The 21,039-nt window shown below is 45.3% G+C and overlaps 1 protein-coding gene across 1 annotated transcript; it reads left to right on the top strand.

The window, feature by feature from the left end:
• The first annotated feature begins 8,225 nt into the window (after positions 1-8,225).
• VSX1 (visual system homeobox 1) lies at positions 8,226-20,179 on the top strand. Its single transcript, XM_048519543.1, has 5 exons — positions 8,226-8,644; positions 10,745-10,823; positions 12,824-12,947; positions 15,187-15,367; positions 17,727-20,179. Exons 1-5 carry the CDS (start codon positions 8,254-8,256, stop codon positions 17,999-18,001), a joined length of 1,050 nt encoding a protein of 349 aa, XP_048375500.1. The 5' UTR covers positions 8,226-8,253; the 3' UTR covers positions 18,002-20,179.
• Positions 20,180-21,039: the final 860 nt, after the last annotated feature.

Here is a 21,039-nt window from a genome sequence, read left to right as displayed (position 1 = left end):
TTTATCTTGTTTTGTAGCTGATCATGAACAACTCAGATATTTACGTAGACAGGGTTGAATGGAAGCCCTGTGCATCTGTGTTGTCAGAGGGTTGGGTTGATCTGAAATAGAACAACTAGATTCAACCCCAGTAGCACTTTAGAGACCATCAAGGAAATTTGACAATCCAAAGTTTAGGGGGGGGGGGTCCAACTCTGGTCCTCCAGAGGTTCATGGACTACGGTTCCGCAAGCAAGGGCTGATTGATGCAGTTTAGGCCACCAGTTTGGGCAATCTCTTCATGTGGCACTTTGAGGTTCACAGAAGCACTGCCGGGCCAGAGTTGGACACCCCAGGTTTATGCCCTGAAAATCTTGTTGGTCTCCAAGGTGTAACTGGACGCCAATCTAGCAACCGCCCAGAGGAACTGGTCTCTGGAAATTATCATTCCAGGATGCCTCCAGCCCTCACCTGAAGGCTGGCAAACCTTCCCGGGGACTCTGCACGTTCTCCTTCCTTTCTGCGTCTCAACCTCCCGACCAGTCCCGCTGCATGTGACTGCGGAGCCTCCACGTGCCCGGAAGCGAGGGGGAAACGAGAAATTAGAGCGAGGAGCCGTGGCTGATGTCCTGCTCTTTAAGGGATTAATAATCTTTTGGCCTCGGAGAACAGCCCGAAAATCTTCCCTGCAAAATAATGAGCAGAGAAACATTTACTGATTAGTTTAATTCCGGATAATCCGCCCTGATGAGCGTATATCAAGAGATCCTTCAGCTGAGCTCTCGTCCAAAAGGCTCAGTCGGAGCAGAGTCTGGTTCGGGGCTCCCCTCGCCGGCACGAAACGGCGGGAGATGACACCCCAACCACCACCCCACTCTGAAAAGCGGGCCAAGTGCCGGTGGGTGTGTGGAAGGACATCCCTCCTAGTCTGTTCGCAGAAGCGGGGTTAGGAAGCCTTTAAATAAAGACAACACCACCCCTAAAAAAAACCAGGGGCTATTTCGCAGAGCTGGGTGGAAGATGTCTTCCTGGCTAGTGGCTGGCCGTCCTGCCTAGTGATATGTGCCCCCCTGCCTCGAGTGCGACAGCCCACGAGATTGGAGCAGCGGCTCTTCCTGCCCTCCCTCTCTCGGCTTGGAGGATGATAATACATAAACACACTGAATTAGGAGCAATTAGCGATGCCTTCTTCGCCCTCCACTTTCCAAATGCCCGCGGCCAGATGCACGTCGGAGGCCTCGTCATCCCGCCGGGAGCTCAACCTTTAATGGAAACTACTGAAATTAAGCTGATTCTGGGACCACGTGTTAGCCCCCCCCCCAAAAAAAAGAAGTGTCCGGGAGGGGGGGAAATTAGGGTTTTATCCATTAGTATCTGGCCGGACAGGAAATTTGTTCTGGGCGGTGGCCGGATTAGGGTTTCTAATTACTACACCAGATTTACTTCCCGACGCTGGCAGCGAAAGTCCCGTGGTTGCAAAAGGGAGCGGTAAAAACTAGGAAAGTGAAGACGATCGATATAAGCCCCGTTTCGAGAAAGGAGGGAAGAAAGCGGGCCACGGGACACATGCAGCCCGCAGGCCAGTCCCAGGCAGAGGCGCGGCTCGACGGCAGGGTGGCTCTGGCCTGGTTCACCACCACCCCTTCCCCTCTGCTGGTCGTGGTGGAGAGGCTCAGGCTGCAGATGATCCGAAAGGCCTCCCACGGAGAACCTGGTCGGCGTAGATCGGGTGCCTCTCGCCGCCCCGGCAGCAGGCCGCTTTCGTGTTAAAGGAGCGGTTCAAGGCACGATCCACGCCCTGAGACGCTGCCTGGGCGCCCCTCCCTGGGAGCCCCGTCCCCTGACTCCCGTCCCTTCGGAATAGGATCCATCGGCCGCTCTTCTTCTTCTTCCTTGGACCGCGAGGGCGCCGGCGGGCGGAGAACTTGGAAGAAAAGGGTTTGAAAACAGGGCTGCCAACTCGAACTGGTCAATGAATCGACTAAGGCAGCACAAATAGAAAAAATATCACAGCGTAAACGATTTCCGTTCTTGCCAACAGATGAAGGACGGTATGTTGTTGTATAGGTACAGGTCTTCAAAAGACACGTCTTTGTAGGTGGAAACTGCCAATTTCAGCTAACCTCGTCCGTGAAATCAAGTGTTCCAATGGCTGAGTTTGTACAGGATACCGCAGGAGGGGGCAGGTGACCCCCCCCCCACGCCTTCCTCTTATGTGACCCATCTCTCCAGGGACCCTGGGTTTCCGCCCGTCTTCCTGCGCTGCTGCGTCTTTGCAAAGGGTCTGCGATTTTCTCCCTCTTGCGATTTGGGGTCCAGAAGAGGTTGTCGCAAAATCGCCTGCAGCCCTAAGGAACCCAGATGAAAGCCACTCCTTTCTTGACTGACCACGGCAAATCCAGGATCCAGCTTTCCCCGTTATTGTTGTTGTTGCTGCTGTTATTAATAATAATAATAATGCAAAACGTAATCGTCAAAAGCAAAACCATTCAAATCACACAATTACCCTCAATGAAAGTTATTGTTTTGCTAATCCTAGGAACAGCTTGCAAGGGGAGATTTGGGTCTTTCTTTAATAATGTCAAGTTAATACGCAGCCCTCTTGTAATTATCTTTATCAGAAGACCCCCCTCTTTAATCTGCTTGTTTAGCAAAAAAAATAAAAAATAAAAAAGCGATCTACTTTTAGAGCACTTGGTGTAAGCTGTTTGTCGGCGGTGTGCAGGAACAGATGAAGCAGGGAAAAGCAGCCCCGGCGCAAGAAAAGGAACCAGAGGCGCTGGATTCCCTCCCACAGCCCGTCGCGGCTGTTTATTTGTTTTTTAACATGGGGCGAGGTGAAGCTCACCGTCTCCAGGTCAATTTGATTTGGGCTGCCAGGGAGCCAGAGAGTTTCCAGATCTGAGCGACCCTCTTGTATTCCGGGGAGGCTAAAAAATAAAGCTGACCTGGAACCAGTGCTTGAATCTGGCCAAGGATGTTGCCAAATGCCCACGCGCTCCAAAGAGCTGGCTGGCTGACTTCAATGGGCAGCCAATGCCCCCAGCAAGTTTCTGTCCATTGGTTACATGGAAAGTGCCTTGCAGCCTGGTGGTCACTGGTAAACTCGGCTAAAAGAGCCCAGAAAGTGGCAGAGCCAGTTTTAACCTAATGGACATTCTGCTCCAGCCAAACTAAGTTTAACTGTATGATTTCCACACCAGGGTTCAAGTCACCTGTAAAAGGAACTTGGAAACAACCCTGTCCTCCCTAGAATATAGTCTCGCAAGCTGGACAGAGGAGAACATCTATGGGCCACTCCAAATGTGGGGATCTCCCTCACAGGAACAACTTCTGCAAAGCCTTGCCCCTTTGATAGAAGCTACATGGGTGGCAATGGGCAGCCACATGGCATACGGGTAAGTAACATTCATGGCATGCAGGTAAATGACATTGCCTGGTAAATATAACTCCATTAAGGCTCTATTAAAGAAACAGGATACCCCCCCCCCCCCCCCCCCCCGCAGTTGACAACCCCACTGAGAACCCCCCCCCCAAGTTGGTATTCCCCTGTGTGATTACCAGGTGAAATCATGCAGAGGCCCATTCTGTCACAATTACATGTGCACAGAAAAGGCTTAAAAGCAGAAATTCATGTGATGGCTGAACACATACACATGAGTCTGACCACTGGTCTATCAGGTCAGTCTTGTCTAGTCTGACTGAAGGTGCTTCTATGAGATCTGAAGTAGGGTTCCTTCACATCACCAACCACCCCTCACTTTTAACTGGACATGCCAAGAACTGAAGCTGGGAACTTCTGCATGCCAAGCAGGTGCTCTACCAGTGAGCAGCAGACTCTCCCGTATTTGCTGTTTGAAGGAAGCATCCATTGGGTCAATTGTGTGTGTGAATGTGTGTGGGTTCCTCCATTTATATAGCACAGTGAATTGACTTATGAATGTATGAAGTGAATCGATCCATTTTATCCCATCCTTTCAATAAAGAGCTCAGGGCAGTGTGTAAGGTTTTCCTTCTCCCATGTTATCCTCACAACCGCCCTGTGAGGCAAGTTAGGCTGAGAGAGTGCGTCTGACTCAAATGAGCAGGATCCCAAACATCACTTTCCCAAGTCCTCGTCTGACATTTGAACCAGTATTAGAATATTTTCCTCCCACTCAAATGCTATCACTACTCCCACTTCACAAAGAGGGAGATTTCATGGTATATAGCCCAGAGATTTCTTCCTGAGGCTACTGTACTTCAGTCACATCATGTGTAAACAAGACTCACTAAAAAGAAAATAATGCTAGGATATGTTGAAGAAGGTAGGAAAAGAAGAGATGGATTTAATCATTGAAGGAAATCATAACTTTCAGTTTGCAAGACCTGAGCAAGGCTGTAAATTATAGGAAGTTTTGGACGTAATTAATTCATAGAGTTGCCATAAGTCAGAAGCAACTTGATGGCACATAACATGCATACAGTGGCTTAATGGCCGAGATATTTAAATGCTGACTTTCCATATCCCAGCTGCATTCACTAGCCATTTAGTTTTCTGCTGAGTTATATTTACTGCTATGCTTATTGAACGTTAGTTCTTGTAAAATGTTGTGCCTACGGTCTTCTTCAAAAATGTAGACTTGAGGGTTAGCAAAATCTGATTTTATTGAGAACTTGTGATGGATACTGCCCATTGCCAGAACTGATATTCATTAAGCATAATATTAAATGTAAAGCTGAGCTAAAGCCCACTCCTTCCTTGCTTCTCCAGCTCAAGCAAAACTACATTCCCAGGTGCAAAAGCAAAAAATAAATAAATCACCAGTTAGCAATGCACACCAAGCAGGATTTGCAAGGTGCCAACATTTTCTGGGAGACATGACAAGACTGCAGGGCAGACTTTGGCAGTAGGAAGATTTTTGTGGGGATCCCTTCAATGTCAAATTATCTGAGTATGCTGCAGAAGAGTATGCAAATTATCAGACATATAGTGCCACTCTATACAGAATTACTATTGAAATCTTTAGGCTTAGAACAGACTCCCTCAGTAACAGAGCAATCCTAAACTGAGTTGGTGCCTGATGAAGAAGGTTTTGACTCTCAAAAGCTTACATCCTGAAAATTTTGTTGATCTCTAAGGTGCTACTGGACTTGAACCTATAGTCTGTCTCAGAAAAAGATGTTAGTAGGGTTGTATATTCCTCTGCCACAGAACTAAAAATTTTCTTGACCACTGCACATCAACTGACCATACTAACAGCTTTTTTTCCTGAGACATAGCTGTTCTACGGCAGATCAACACAGCAACCCTCTGAACCTAAACCAACTCACAGTCTTTTAAGCCTTTTGAAATCAATGAATTTAGAAAGGTACATATGAACATGAGAAGAGCCCAGTGGTCCATGTTGTCTAGCATTTTGTCTCACACAATGGTCATCCAGTTCCCCAGGCAGTGCAACAGCAGAGCATAGAAGCTGAGGCCTTCCACTGATGTTCCTGCCTGAAACCAATATTCAGAGATTTACTGCTTCTGAATGTAGATGTTCCCTTTAATCACCATGGCTTGTAGCCACTAACAGACCTATCATGAATCTTTTAAAGCTTTCTGTGCCTGTGGCCATCACTACATGAACAAATTCCACATGCCACATTTTAACTACTCTCTGTGTAAAGAAGTATGTCCTTTTGCCTGTCCTGAATCTACTGCTGATCTTCATTGGGTGCCCTTGAATTCTAGTATTATGAGAGAGGGAGAAAAAGATCTGTTTGTCAACTCTCTCCACCCCATGCATAATTTTATAAACCTGTATCATGACACCCTTTAGTTGTCTCTTTTCTAAACTGAAAAAGTCCAAGGTTCTTCAGCTTTTTTCATAGTGCTCCAAACCCTTTAATCATTTTGATTTCCCTCTTCAGTACTTTTTCCAGCTCTGAAATGTCCTTTTTGAGTTAAGGTGCCCAGAACTGCACACAGTATTCCAAATGAGACTACACTGTTGATCTATACAGAGGCCTTATAATATCAGCTGTTTTATTTTCAGTCCCTTTCCTACTGTCTCCGACACACAATTTACCTTTTTAACTGCTGCAGCACCCTGGACTGACACTTTCATTGAGTTATGTACTATGACTTGAAGATCTTTCTCCCTCTCAATGTCAGACCTCATTAGCCTATACCTGAAGCTGGGATTTTTTTCCCTCCACTGTGCATCACCTTGTCTAGTCTTACACTTACTAACACTAAACTTCATCTGCCACATTGTGGTCTGCTCATCCAGTTTGTGGAGATCATCGTGGAGCTCTTCATAGTCACTGTTGGTTTTCACCATCCTGAATTTTTTGTGTCATCTGCAAACCTGGCCACTACACTGCCCATCCTCAGTTCCAGATGCTTTATATTAAATAGTACCAGCCCCAGTACCAGTCCTTTGGGATCCTTCTGCTTGCTTACCTCCATTGTGAAAACTGTCCATTTATTCCTACACCTTGCTTCCTCTCATTTCACCAATTTTTAATTAATAAGGTAACTTGATTGTGTCTTCCTGCATGGCAGGGGGTTGGACTTGACGGCTGGCCCTTGTGGTCTCTTCCATCTCTATGATTCTGTCCTCTTATTCCATGACTGCTAAGTTTACTCAGCAGTTTTTGGTGAGGTACCTTGTCAAAAATCTTTTGAGAGTCCAAATACTGTATCACAGTTATCTACATGTGTTTACTTTCTCAAAGAACTCCAAAAGTATGGTGAGCAGGACTTCCTTTTGCAGAAGCCTTGCTGATTTTTCCTCAGCAGGCTTCATTCCTCTGTATGCCTAATAATTTTATTTTTTATTTCAGTTTCTACTAATTTTGCCTTAGGTTGACTGGCCTGTAATTTCCTGGTCCCCCTGTGGACCCTTTTTTAAACAACAACAACAACAACAACAACAACAACAACAACAACAACAACAACAACAACTGGTGTAACATTTGCAGCTGGTGCACCAGTTACATAAGTGGGTTAGTAGATCAACAAATTCATATTTGAGTTCTCTCTGAACTCTTGGGTGTGTGTCCTAAAGACCCAGAGACTTATTGTTTTTTTAAATTTCCCCAACTCTCATCACCTCAATTTGACTCAGTTTTTCAGACTCCCTGAAAATTGTTATTATGGAATTTCCACAGTGAACACAGAAGCCAAAAAACAATTGAGTCTGCCATCTCACCATCTTCCTTTAGCAATCCCTGTGTTCCTTGGTTATCCAAGGGCCCAACTATTTCCCTGGCTGGTTTCTTGCTCCATATAACTTTGAAAATGTTTGTATTGCTTGTCTTCGTGCTTTTAGTAACCAGCTCATCAAATTCTCTTTTTGTATGCCTAATTATTGTTTTACATTTCTTTTGCTATGGTCTCTTTTGTTCAGTTCATTGGGGCAGACATTCTACTTCTTTAAAAAAGCCTTTTTACTTTTTATAGCTTCCTTGAATTGCATTGTTAACCAGACAGGCATTCTTTTGGACCTGCAGTGCTGTTACTAACCCAGGGAATACATTCTATCTGTTTCAGTTTGTGCGGTTTTAAATATCGCCCAAGCATCCCCTGCATGGATTTGACCCTCTTGCGTTTTCCTTTCAGCTTCATTCTAACTATTCCTTCTTCTCTAGTCCCCTTTACTGAAACTGAATGTTACAGTTTTGACTTTAAGAATAATTTTCAATTGTCATGAATGCTGAACAATAGAATTGTGGCCACTGTTCCTAATGGGTGCAACAACCTCTAAATCTCTGACCAGAACCTGAGCCCCAGTGGGAACAAAGTCCGAGATCGCTGCCCTTCTGTTTGGCACTGGGACATCCTCTATTTCAATGAGATGACACCCGGCGGGGGTGGGGGCGAAGGCATGAAAATTGCTATCAAGAAGTAATAATTCTCAGTTTGGTTTCGGAGGGTCACAGTCTGATGCACTCACTGAGACGGCTCATACGAGGAAAATCTGGAGTCTGTTGCCCCCCCCCCCCGCAAGAATCCCCGCTCCTCAAGCGGTAGGTAGTTCCTTGGAGGCGGAGGGCGATGTGTCATCTGGACCCCAGGCAGACTCAGGCTGGGAGTGAAGGGGGGGGGGGGCGAGGAGCGGAGGGTGCTGCCGGGAGTCACTTGGCAGGCAAATTGGTGGCAATTACTTTGCCGGGGTCGGGATCAAGCGTCCACCCCCACCTCCACCCCCCCTCCGGAGGTGGCGGCTGATTGGAGCCGGGCGGCTGCGGGCGCGGGATAAAAAGCCCGGGCGCGCCTTGCCCCTGGCCCAACGCGCCAGGATGACGGGCCGTGAGGAGCCGGCCGAGGGCGCGCCGGGCAAGGGGAAGGCTGCGCTGGCGCCCAGCGCGGAGAAGGCGGGCGCCCGCCTGGCCAGCGGCAGCCTCCGCTCCAAGGGCTTCGCCATCACCGACCTGCTGGGCTTGGAGGCCGAGCTGCAGCCGCCCGGCCCGGCCGCCTCGTCCGGCTGCGATAGCGGCGGGCCGGTCGGCGGCGGAGGCGCCCTGCCGCTGGGCTTGGGCTTCCTCTGCGGCTTCGCCCCGCAGCAGCCGGCAGGCGCGCATTGCCTCCTGCCGGCCCACCTGCCCTTCCTGCAGCCGCGCCTGGAGCCCTCGCATCAGCCCCACCACCCCTACGGGCCGGCAGCCGAGAAACGCAAGGAGAACCTCTCCGGTAAGCTGGGCGGCGGGCAGCCGGGAAGGCCGGGGTAGAGTGCCTCTGGCGAGGGGGGCTCCACTCGGCGAACGGTGGAGGGAGAAGCAGCGCGTCAGCCTGGAGAGAAGCAGGCAGTGGTGCCCCCGCAGCTTGCCGCACGATGTTCGCTCCCGGTTTGGTGGTTTTGGTTAACGCTGAACCGGCCGGAGCCGAGCGGCGCTTGAGGGCGGCACAAAAGCGCTCTGGGCAAAGTCCGCCTCTGCGGTGCCCGCCGAAGAAGCCCTGCGCTGAACTGCCGTGGGCAGAGACGCCGCCCAAGTGGCTCGCAGCAGCCGTCCCGCCGATCGCCCCTCGCGCCTCAGGGCCGCCTGCCTGCAGGGGTTGCCGCCGCCGCCGCCGCCGCCTCCGGGGCTGTAGCTGCGCCCCTGAAGACCGGGGGGTGTTGGTGGCCTGCCCGCCTTTCCCGCCCCCGAGGCCCGCGCCTTGTTCCCGCCACTGCCGGCGGTGCTTCTAGTTAGTTAGACCGACATGTAGCTTCTGGAAGAGGCGATTTCGATTTCCCTCAAATTCGGCCAGGAGAAAAACCTGTTCGATTCTCTCCCACCACTAACAACAGCTTGTCTTTTGAAGCTGCTTCTCTTTCACACAAGCAGTGTTAAAAAAAAACACCCTGTATTTGCATTTAAAGTAATATACTTTGTCTGGAGGGGTTGCTTCAGTTTTCTCCTCAGTATGATGCCGCTGGAGTCCAGCGAGGTCTGCCTCTCCCACGAATTACCTGAGCCCCAGATTGTGTTTTTGGTGTCAGTGACCTTCCTTTGGAAGAGACAGGCTTCCTTTGGCCCCAACTTGCAACCCCCATGTTTCTAGAATTTTAGAGCCCTGAGTTGCCCCCCCCCCCCAAATGTACACTCTGTTCTACCAGTTGCTGACCCACTTTTTCCTGTACCCTGACAGGATCCAGGGTCTTGGCTTCAAGCATCACTATGGGCTACATCCTCTGAACTGAAACTAGGTGGGGAAAGTAACTTGGGGAGGGAAACTTTTGGGTGAGGAAAAAACCAAGGCACTCTCTTTGGTCCTGTCTCAGGGCTCAGTTCTTGTAAGGTACCAGAACTTAAATCCTGCCTTGAATACAGTATTTCCGGCACCTTCTCTTTTAGGTGGATTTCATGGTGGCAATGGTTAGCCACTTCCATGGAGTCAGTGGGCAAATCCGACCTAACACTTTTGAAATGGTTAACTTTCAAAACAAATCTCCAACATGCATCTCTGAATGCTGGGATATTGTACAGCTGAGAACTGTGAGCTCTAAACTCATATTACATTACTAGTATAGTTGCGGGGGTGGGGGGGGGTGTCCCAAAAGCAGCTTGTTATAACCATTTGGGTGACATCTCTTCATGTGTGGGAACACACGTAAACCAAAGTTTCACATGTGAGGTTTCACTCTGACCCTCTTCACATGTATGCCAAACCAAGCTTAGCAATGACTCTTCTCTGTTGTCCTCTCACACAACTAACTGGCATCCTACCAAATGGGGCAATTTGGTGTTAGACAATAAAGAATCTGCCTAAAACAAGAGATATCTGGCAACTTCTGCTGTGGTTCAAAGAAGGCTTCTTATGGGGTCAACCGGGTTTGCCTTGGTTATTCCACGCCTGTTTCTATTGGTCTTTCGGTAGATGAATTGGGCTGCCTCTAATTCTTTTCCCGCCCTAGCCTTACAGAGAGCTGTGCTGTCCATCTGTTCTTACTGCTCTCCTGGTGCTGAAAACTAGGGTTTGTGCCAGCACTCCCCACTCCTTTCTTTTGCTTGGCAGAGGAGATGGATGAAGTTGACCTATATTCCTGATGACTGGGAAGAGTGGGTTTAATCAACTCTGGCCACTTGCCAACCCTGCTTGCTCTCCTAGCTGGCAGTCATCTGCCCCCTCTCCTCAGTTCCTGGTACAGCAGGCATCCTTGAGTATGGCCTAACTGAAAGGTTGCTTACATAGCGGCACAGGTGGACTTCCTGCTGCATCCCTCTTATGCTTTCTTTTTTCTTTTTCACTGGAATCAAACTGAAAAAAAGAGATTTGATCAGTTTTCATTTTCTTTAAAATATTTAACAGATGAAGATAGTTTGTCAGGGGACAAGAGTGACCTCAAGACTTCTGGGTCCCAGATCAAAAGAAAGAAACGACGACACAGGTAACAAAGCAAACAACACGGGGCATTACCTGGAGTTCTGCTAACCTTAAGTTGTAATTGTAGATTTCAAATTAATTGTCCAAAGAAAATGACATGGTCTCTTCAAGTCCCATTTGGTGGCTCTGCTTTAAAAAAAATTATTTATGCCTGTAGAAGATAGTGGGGCAAGACTCAAACACTTGCATGAACTATCCACTGCTTAATTTCTACAGTGAATTGTTTTGGAGCTCAAGACTATCTGCCAGCCAAGTCTTGTATGCAGGAAGCCTTAAGTAGCTACTTAATAAACTGTTAATCATACTTATGAACTGAGTTTTAGCAGTGAAAATAGGATCCATAGTTAAACCCAGAATACGCAAGTGTCACTTTCTCAGCAACATGAGATCTGATTGAGCTAAGAGACCATCATCTTGTTTAATCACAAGTCTGGAAAGAAAAGTGGCATCTTGATTATGGACATATTTCTCAAGGCTGTTCACCTGAGATTTGGTCTATTTAGTGTAGTTATCAAGTTTAAAAACCATTTTTGGAGATGAAGGATGATTGTGGTGTGTGTGACCATGCAGAATTTTTTTGAAATTAGATTTTCATTGCTAGATGTTGATATTTTTATATAATTGTTTTTAGATGCTGATGTTATGTGGAAACTACTTCTGAAGGCTTTGGTTGAGGCATAATTTTTTAAAAATGCAGTTATCCTCAAGTTTTCATTTACTTGAGAAAGTTGTTTCAGGTAACCAGGAGGCAGAGTGTGAAAAGGTTGTAGCAATTGAGATGAGGAGAATGCAGTAGTTGTGTTAAGGAACACTCTAGTGGTCAGAGTAACCTATGCTAGCATCTTGTTTCCCAGCATACCCGACAAAATACCCCAGAACTCACCAGCAGGACATGACATTAGCTGCCATCAGTTGGCATTCACAGACATGGGGGTGTGGAGTAATTAGAACAATATGGCATAGGTAGAAGAAGAGTTTGGATTTATACACCCCTTTCTGTCCTGCAAGGAGACTCAGGCTTACAAACTCCTTTCCCTTTCTCTCCTCACAACAGACACCTTGTGAGGTAAGTGGGGCTGAGAGAGTTCTGAACAAACTGTGACTAGCCCAAGGTCACTCAGTAGGAATGCAGGAGTGGGAAAATAAATCCAGTTCATCAGATAAGTATCTACTGCTCATATGGAGGACAGGGGAATCAAACCCAGTTTTCCAGATTAGAGTCGGCTGTTCTCACCCACAACACCATGCTGACTGTCAAGGTCCACGATGCTTTCAGTTGTACCTATGTTGGATGCTGCTACCCACTCAGCAGCCATTCAGCTGCACAGTGCTGCTGTAGTACTGGAGCCTCTCTTCTGCTCTGACACCCCTAGTAAGAGTGCTCAGTTCTTTCGTCTTTACTTAGCAGCACTGAGAGGCAAAACTTGTTAGACGCACAAGGGATTTCCATTTTAGCGGTCATTAATTACCAATCAATCTCATTAGATGAATCCTAGTATGATAGGAGAGAAATTGTTTATTCCCACCCCAACCCACTGATAACTTTATACAAATCTAACATATGCTCCAGATTCTAAGCTACGGATTGTAATGCTGTCTCCCTCCTCCTTTCTCATTTCCTCAGAATGGGGGAAGATCTATTTGCCAGCCAAGGTTTTAGACGTGCCTGGATAACTTGTGCCCAAACAAACTGAACATAGTTATGCAGGCGGCATGACCTTCCAGAGTCTTGGTATATCTACTACTTTTGCTCTCAGAGCAGGATGGCTGCCAAATGTGTAACAAGCCATCACATACTTACTTTGAATGGTCAGAAATTGTGCTGGTCTTAAACTGGGAGGTTTAAAGGATAACACAATTTGTTCTACTGAGAGTTTACAGCTTGCCATGACTGTGTCTCATCTGTCCATTTTTTACACTGTTTGGGAAATATGTTATTCATTTATACTTTTTAAGATGCAACAGGCCACTTTGATTACTTTTTGTGATATCTTGTACTTTCAGGACAGTATTTACTGCCCACCAACTGGAGGAACTGGAAAGGGCATTCAATGAAGCTCATTATCCTGATGTGTATGCCAGGGAAATGTTAGCAATGAAAACTGAGCTCCCTGAGGACAGGATACAGGTATGTTGCTACGTATCCACAAACTACGCTCAGATGATCATGGGAAATGCATTGGCAGCCTTGTGAACCTAATAGTAACTTGTATACAGTATTGAAGACCACATGGTATAGCGCCTGATCTTGTCCGATCTCAGAGGCTAAGCAGCGATGGATAGAATGGGCTCTGCAGAAGAAGGCAATGGCAAACCAACTCTGCTTCTCACTTGCCTTGAAAGCCCCTTGTTGGGTCACCATAAGCCAGTCAGTGTTGCTATACATCTATTCACATTACTGACGAAGCTCAGCACTTGAGAACCGATGCCCTTGGTAGGAATGGCTCCTCAATGACTGCTGTGTGCAACAGGAATTTACTCCCCACCCCCGTCGTTGAACAGTGATGGGCATGATGCTTTCTGGGATTTTGACCTTCCAGCCTGTTTGAATCTGACATCCATAGGTTAAGGACAGGATGGGTCTTTTTCCCCCAGAAAGTCCTGTCACAATACAGGTGGCTGATGATGATCAGTATAATTGTTGTGCTGCCTGGTTCCAATTCAGCACCATAAAAATATTTATAGATTGGGATTGTCTATTGAAATGTACAGAGAAACATTTGTTGGTAGTTGCAAACTGCTCCTTATTCAAAGGCATTTCCATTGCCTTAAAAAAGCCATCCTGAATGTTGTTACAGTGATAGTGGAGCTGGTTGGTACCTATGGACATTCTGCACAAGGAAACTACAACACATTCCCTACACAAGGCACAGACTGCATAGCAAGAACACCAGAGTCTATAGCAACCCCAGCAACAGTCACCGATCTAGCAGTGGTCCACAACATTCCTCTGAGTGACACACAGGCACAGTCAATTACCATCTGGTCCTCAAAGCCACTGCCCCCATAGAGCTCCTGAGGAAAGCCCAAATAACAGTGCAACACCAACAGAGGCATGTGGCCTCAGTATCCCCCCCACCCAATAGCCCACAGGGGGAAGGGTGTTATATTTTGTGGCTACATAAAAGATAGGTCTAGTGGCACAATGAAGACTGAAATCATCAATCCCAACATGAACTCCCCTGTGCTCACCTCATAATCAGCATCCTGTGCTAAGCCAGGATTTGTAGGTGAGGCTGCGCCTGTGTGTAGGAGATTGCCTTTTCCATAGCATGAATACCTAGGGCAGTGGTGGCAATTGGCCATGCTGGCAGGGGCTGATGGGAATTGTAGTCCATAACATCTGGAGTGCCAAAGGTTCGCCACCACGGACCTAGGGACTACATTGCAGTTTTTGATGGCATAACTAGCATTCCCCAGCAGAGGTGGTTCAGGGAGCTGGCTAATTCCTGCCACGCCCCTTCCTCCATTGATACAGATGGTGTTGTAGCCAAGGTCCAGTGCATCTCTGAGATACACTAGTGTAGTGGCTTCTCAGGCCCCTGAGCACTGCCCTCCCACTATTATGGTTTTGATCTCTATCCATTCATATAACTCACTAGCAGCTTGAACCTAAGTACATTTTGTTTCAATGCCAGAGAATGATCTTCAAGTAATTGGTCAGAATCCAACCTTAGAACAAAACCTTGTGGATAGGCTGGGGAATTAGTGCAGTATGCTCCAAACTTTTAAGGACCAACACTGGTAATGGGATTGGCCTACTACACTGTAAAAGTTGGTCCTTAAAAGTTTGGAGCATAATCTGTGGCGCAGTGTAGCGCAGATAACTAATGTTATGTGGAATCTCTTTTCCCATAATTTGAATCCATTACTCTGGTTCCTAGTTTCTGGAGCAACAGAAAACAAGGTTGCTCCATTTTCAACATGACATCCCTTCAAATATTTAAACATGGCTATCATGTCACCCTTTAACCCTCTCTTCTAACAGATTAAATATACCCGACTCCTTAAGTCTCTCCTCATAGGGATCCAGGCCTTGATGTAACAGGAAAACAGAGCAGGAATTAATTAGTAGTATTATCATACTCAAGAAGTGCCTTCACTTGGAACTGACTGAAAGGAAAAGGAAATTACCTTCAGTAGGATCAAAACTGAGATGCTGTTACTTTGGGCCAAAGTCATGTATCAAGTGCTTCATTATTATCTTATTTGTGCTGAGAAGTCAGATCTTGCTCAGAACATATGCATGCCTTCACTTCTAAAATATACGCATTAGCTGATGATCTCATCCTGCTGTCTCTCAAATATACATACAAACATTGATAATGTAATACACTGCTGTTATTACACATGTATTCCTGCAATAGGTCTGGTTTCAAAACCGAAGAGCCAAATGGCGGAAGCGCGAGAAGTGCTGGGGCCGCAGCAGTGTCATGGCGGAATATGGTCTTTATGGTGCTATGGTGAGACACTCCATCCCACTGCCTGAATCCATCATCAATTCAGCCAAAAGTGGGTTAGTGGGCTCCTGTGCCCCTTGGCTGCTTGGTAAGAAATGATGTAGTGCCATGTGTAAATCCATTGTGCTAAAACTGTTTTCATTAACAGAAAAAGCTTTAGGCATGAAGCTGTTATAAATGCCTCTCACTCCTGTCAGTGTAGACTACATTAGAGTCACCAAGGCAGAGCGTTAATTAGCCCCTGCTCTTAGTCCCTTTAGCTGTAAGGGAAAAATTGTACTGGAAAAAACCATCAAGCCGCAGCTGACTTATAGTGACCCCTGTAGTGTTTTCAAGGCAAAAGATGTTGTCCTTGTCGGCCTTTGCATAGTGACCCTGGACTTCCTTGGCAATCTCCCATCCAAATACAAACCAGGGCCAACCCACCCTGCTTAGCTTTTATGATCTGATGAGATCAGGTTAGCCTGTGCCATCCAGGTCAGGGGGAAAACAGTGCTAAATTAAGGTAAACTGTTCAGTTAAAGTAAAATTTGCCATGCCCAATCCCTGACAGAGGAAGGTGTGGCCTTCACTGACAGGCATCCCATAGTGCACTTGGCACATGCCCCCCCCCCAGTCATTATAATGGTCAAGCCTTTCCCCCATATATATCCAACCCATCAATGTGTCAAGTATTTTAGTAGTAAATACATATTACAAAGAGGTAACTTGACTATTTAAATATTATTTTAAAATTACGACTTAACACTTATTTGGCACTTATTTTTTATGTTTGAGAAAAAGAAAATGATTGATAGGTGACACTGCATGACCTTATAAGTGTCTACAGAGAACTATCAGATGCCATTAGGTACAGCAGTATTTGTTCTTGCATTAAGTGTAAATTAACTATCTCAAAGCTGATTGGGTGGATCCTATCCTGATCCTACTGCTCCAATGAGTAAAGTTGGAAGACTTCCTCCAAGTTATGTGACTCCTCTACTGGATTAAGAACTACTTAAATTGGAGAAAGGATTCTTGGAAAATGTTTGGATCCACTCCAATGAAATGACTCCCATTTCAGTCTAACTCTCTTTGCATGGTATGGCTGTTGCAAACACAGAAGAGTTGACCAGCTTGTGAAATTTTTATATACTCAGTAGAGGTGGAGCGCTCAGGGGACATGTGGGGTCACATGTCCCCGGTCTCATGCCATCTGGTCACGTGGGAGAATCGCTCCACACACTTCTCCCCTCGGCCCTGCCCCACCAGGCCGCTCCTTCAGCTGGTGGAGCCTCCACTGGCTGAAGGAGCAGCTGGGTGGGGTTGAGGGACGCCTGGCGGCAGTCCAGCCAAATAAGTGGGGTGCAGGGGCAGGTGGGGGGCGCCCTGAGTAGGCTTTGCCCCGGGCACCATTTCCTCCCCCCCCCACACCTCTAATACTCAGATATACTTGGATAATAATGATGGATCTGAACAGCAGATCTACTTAGCCATTGTTCAAGCTTCTGCGTATGCAGAAGTCAATCCAGCAGGATTAAACCTGCACTCCTGTTTCCAATCCAGCACTATGACAGTGTTGCCTCTGGATAGAAATGACACGGCGCTGCTTTACCACATCGGATCTCCAATAGATAATGTGTTTATGTATTACCGAAGGCTTTCATGGCCAGAATCAACTGGGTGTGTGTGTTTTCTGGGTTGTGTGGCCGTACTTTGGTAGTTTTTGCTCCTAACATTTCACCTACGTCTGTGGCTGGCATTTTCAGAGGCATATCATGATAAGATGTGTTTCTCTCCATGGCACAGTCTGAAGGTATATGTTTTATCCTCCTCACAGGATGCAACACACAAACACACCCACAAAACATTAGGAGCAAAAATTACTAGACCAAGGCAACACATCCTGGAAAACCCAAAACACCCAGATAATACGACTGTTTATTGAGTGTCTGGATTGGTATGCATGAATGGGGAGCCGCTGTGTGCCATGCAAACGCTAAAATTAAGAAAGAAGGAAAATGATGAACAAAGAGATTGATCAACTGAGAACTAATCATATATAAAGAAAAAAAATAGTACAACTGCACATGGAAATAAATGTGGCCCAGATCTATAAAGGCACGGATGAGTACATAAATGAGTACATAAAAAACAAACATAAATTGCCTTTGATATTTATTTTTGATAAAAATTGGTAATTAGTCAGGAGAAGTTACAGCATCCTGTTGTAACAGATACATTTTCCCATCGTTTAAGATGAATGCACGGTGATGGAAAAGCTGAAATGAAACTTGACCTGCCCAGTTTCAGTGGACTTTGGACATGCCTGTTTTTAAAAGAAAAGTAAATAATGACAAAGAAACAATTAATGGTGATATAGTTTAATAAAGTTACAGTGCTAGTATTCCCCACTATGGTTTAATCAGTGTTCTCTTTCAATCTGGTCTTTTTGTTGTTTTTTGAAGGAATGCATAAAAAATCAATGGACATTTCGAGAAAGTCTGACTGTGAGGAAAAGGGGGATGGTGGCTGCTGGAAATCTGAACACCCTGGTGAGGAATTTAAAAATAAACAGACAGAGCAGGAGAGAAGTTCCAGTGACAAATTCCACTCAATGGATAATTCTGAAGATATTGCAATTGATCTCTCTAGTACCGCAAAGCATGAGAAAAAGGGCAACACTTTGAGACAGTGTCTCAGTGGAGGGCCACAGCCAAAAATGAATGACAGCAAGCATTAAACATGGGAAAGAAGATATACATAGGACAACTACAAAAAATCTCCAATATTCTGGGAAAAAATTAAAATTTTATTTTAATATTTATTAGTATTTTTCAACTAACAATACAGTATTTCACATTAAATGGAAATTTTTATGAGATGGGGTCCATCTAAGATATTTATTTATTTTTTCAACTTGAACGTTGTTTATATGTAAACATGGTAATATTTAGAGGTAGCAGAAATTGTTTCTTAATATGTTTCACTAACAACCCCATCCAAAGGGGGGTGGGGTGAATAGGGCTGCAAAAGTGGTACATTCCTGTTCCAGCGGATTTGCCCTCCTTGGGGTACTTACCCTGGCGGAGGGGCAGAAATGCTGCAAAGGTGGCCTTTGTCGCACCCTGATGCAGCACTCAGTACCATGTCAGCACTTCCATGCCACTGCAAGCTATGTTGGCACTGCAAGCTACGTAGGGCATGGAGGAGGGCAGTCCCGGGGTGGAGCCAACTTCCACCCTGGGTTTATGGCAGTTAAGCCATGGCCCTGGCTCTCAGATTTACACCACCTTCTCTGGCGGTGCGATTTTTTCTTGGTTGTTTGCCTCCTGGCACCACTGGAAAGCCCTCTTGGAGGTGGCAGGGCAGCGCTGTTGCGGGGGGGGGTGTGTCCTGCCACCAGGGCTCTGAATGGGGCTGCGCATCACCTTTTTTAGCATCCCTAGAAAATTATCACAAAGCTCTATAATAGGGGGAAAAATGGAAGACTACTCTGCAAGCTGAATTAAGGATATGCTAGTAATAAAACAGTGAAAAAAATCAGAGCTGATGATCGAAGCTGGTTTTAGGCAGCAGTTACCAAAATGATAGAACAAGAATAGGTAACATGGGGATGTTAAATTTTCCAGACACTTAATAGGAAGATAGAATATTCCAACTTCATCCAGTAGAGAATGACTTTGCCTACTGGAGAATCACTTTGCCTAACCATTAAGGGCCTCACAAATATGGAAATAAAACTATGGATATTTCCTTTTGCTGTACCAATTAGCATTTGGTGAGGCCAAGTAAAGACACTTCAGATGCTAGAAGTGGCCTGCAGGCTATCAGTTGGTTATCTGTACTGTGTGTGTGTTATGTGCTGTCAAGTTGCTCCCCAACGTATGGTGACCCTAACAATAAAGGTAAAGTTAGTCCCCCGTGCCTATAAATTAATAACTTTCAAAATGTCCTATCATTAACAGCCTTGCTCAGGTCTTGCAAACTGAAGGCTGTGGCTTCCTTTATAGAGCCACATTTGTACTACAGGACATTATCAATGATAGTTCTACACCAAAATTTGCAAGGCATCAGACCGTTGATATAATTTAATTTCAGAGGGGTTTCCTCAATGCAACACAATTGGAGTGAACTATATTCAAAACTCTCAGTACACACTGAGCTACATTTTCATGTATGCCAGAGGATGTTGCGTGCATCTCCAAAAATCATCAGGAAAACCATATTCTGTAATGGATACAGAACAGGCATATATTCCATATGTGTTTCTTATTGCACATCTGAAAAGTTTCTTGACCCTGAGCAAAACTGATAGATGCTGCTTGTACAGAGCTCTGTGGTTATAGCAAGCCTCCTTGGTTTGCACAGGAGATGCTGCATTGGGATTCATGTGTTTACAATGTGCTACTGACCAGTTGCTGCAGAGAAGCAGAAGGCCTCCAGAAACAGTGTGGCCTATATCCTCAGCCACTGTAAATTGTTACAGAAGTCTTTAGAGCTGCAGCACATGACACCAGATAAAGAGTTGGTCCTTTTAAATATTTATATCAGTCTAGGAAATTAATTAATTTAGAAACTAATTTATATCAGCCTAAGAAATTAATTACAGTTTTTCTTAATATAAATTTGTATTTTGGAAAAAATATGCAATAAATCTATATTTTGAATGTTATTATTTTACTTACTATGCATATCAAGCCATAGAACCCAGCAATAAAATGTTACTATTTTGTAAAATGCCATAAGAAAATATTTTGTAATTATTATGTTTGTAAAAGTATTAACCTTTGACCCTTTTCTTGGTCTTTTTCTATTTGTCTGAAGGCACTTTAGATACCTGCATTTTTCTGAATATCTGACCTATTTTGTTTCATCACTTATTTATCATGTGTTCATAAATAAAAAAATGTGTTTCTTTTTTGTGTTTTCTTTTTTGTTTGGGGTTAGAGTAGCAACTTTATGATTAATTCACAGCCATTTGTATTGCAAAAATTGTACCTGTGAAGAATTCCAAAATGTGGCACTGGGGGGGCGGGGGCGAGGGGCAGCCAATTTGTGAGACCCTTCCTTCAGTTTTTTTTGCTAATCTACGATGATGTTATGCACAGTTAATAAACATGGTAATTTTTTAAGTTGACTATGATATAAATTGTGGATTAACAGTACTATTTCAGTGGAGAATGAAAGATCAGAGGGGCTGAAGAAAACTCACAAATCCCCTAGAAAGAGGAGGAGCTGTACAGACAAGATGAAAGCTGGAAGCAATAAAATCAGAAAAGACAGAAGTGAGGCAAGCTGAGTGACAAATATCTCAAAGGTAGAATGGCTTTCAAAAATCAAAGTTGGCAGGAATGGGAACAATGCCTGAGGAAAGAAGATCAGAGAACAAAAAGAGCTGAATTAACGAAAGAAAATATTAAGCAGGGTCTCAGAAGCTGTATGCATGGGGTGGAAAGCAGAGACCTCATCTTGGAGACATGTGGCCACTGGCCAGAGAAAATATTAGAATGAGGCATGGAGTTGCAAACACAAACTGGAAGGAAGTTGCTGTCAAAAGGGAGTAAATTAAAACAACCATAATAAGTCAAAAACTTATAAAGCAGTCAGCAGATAAAGGCCATAAAACTCATAGGAGGTCATAAAACTGTTAGGAATAGGCAAATACCTTTCTAAAAGCCACCAAGGAACATGCTAAATGAACCTCATAAAGGATGCTATTCCAAAATCTCTATGGCACCACCAAAAAGTCCTTGTCATGCATTGTGCTCTGTTGAAAGG

Source organism: Sphaerodactylus townsendi, linkage group LG01 (genome assembly GCF_021028975.2).
Source record: "Sphaerodactylus townsendi isolate TG3544 linkage group LG01, MPM_Stown_v2.3, whole genome shotgun sequence".
Lineage (NCBI taxonomy): Eukaryota > Metazoa > Chordata > Lepidosauria > Squamata > Sphaerodactylidae > Sphaerodactylus > Sphaerodactylus townsendi.
Note: the sequence above shows the minus strand (reverse complement) of the source record. Positions and strands in the feature narration are given on the sequence as shown.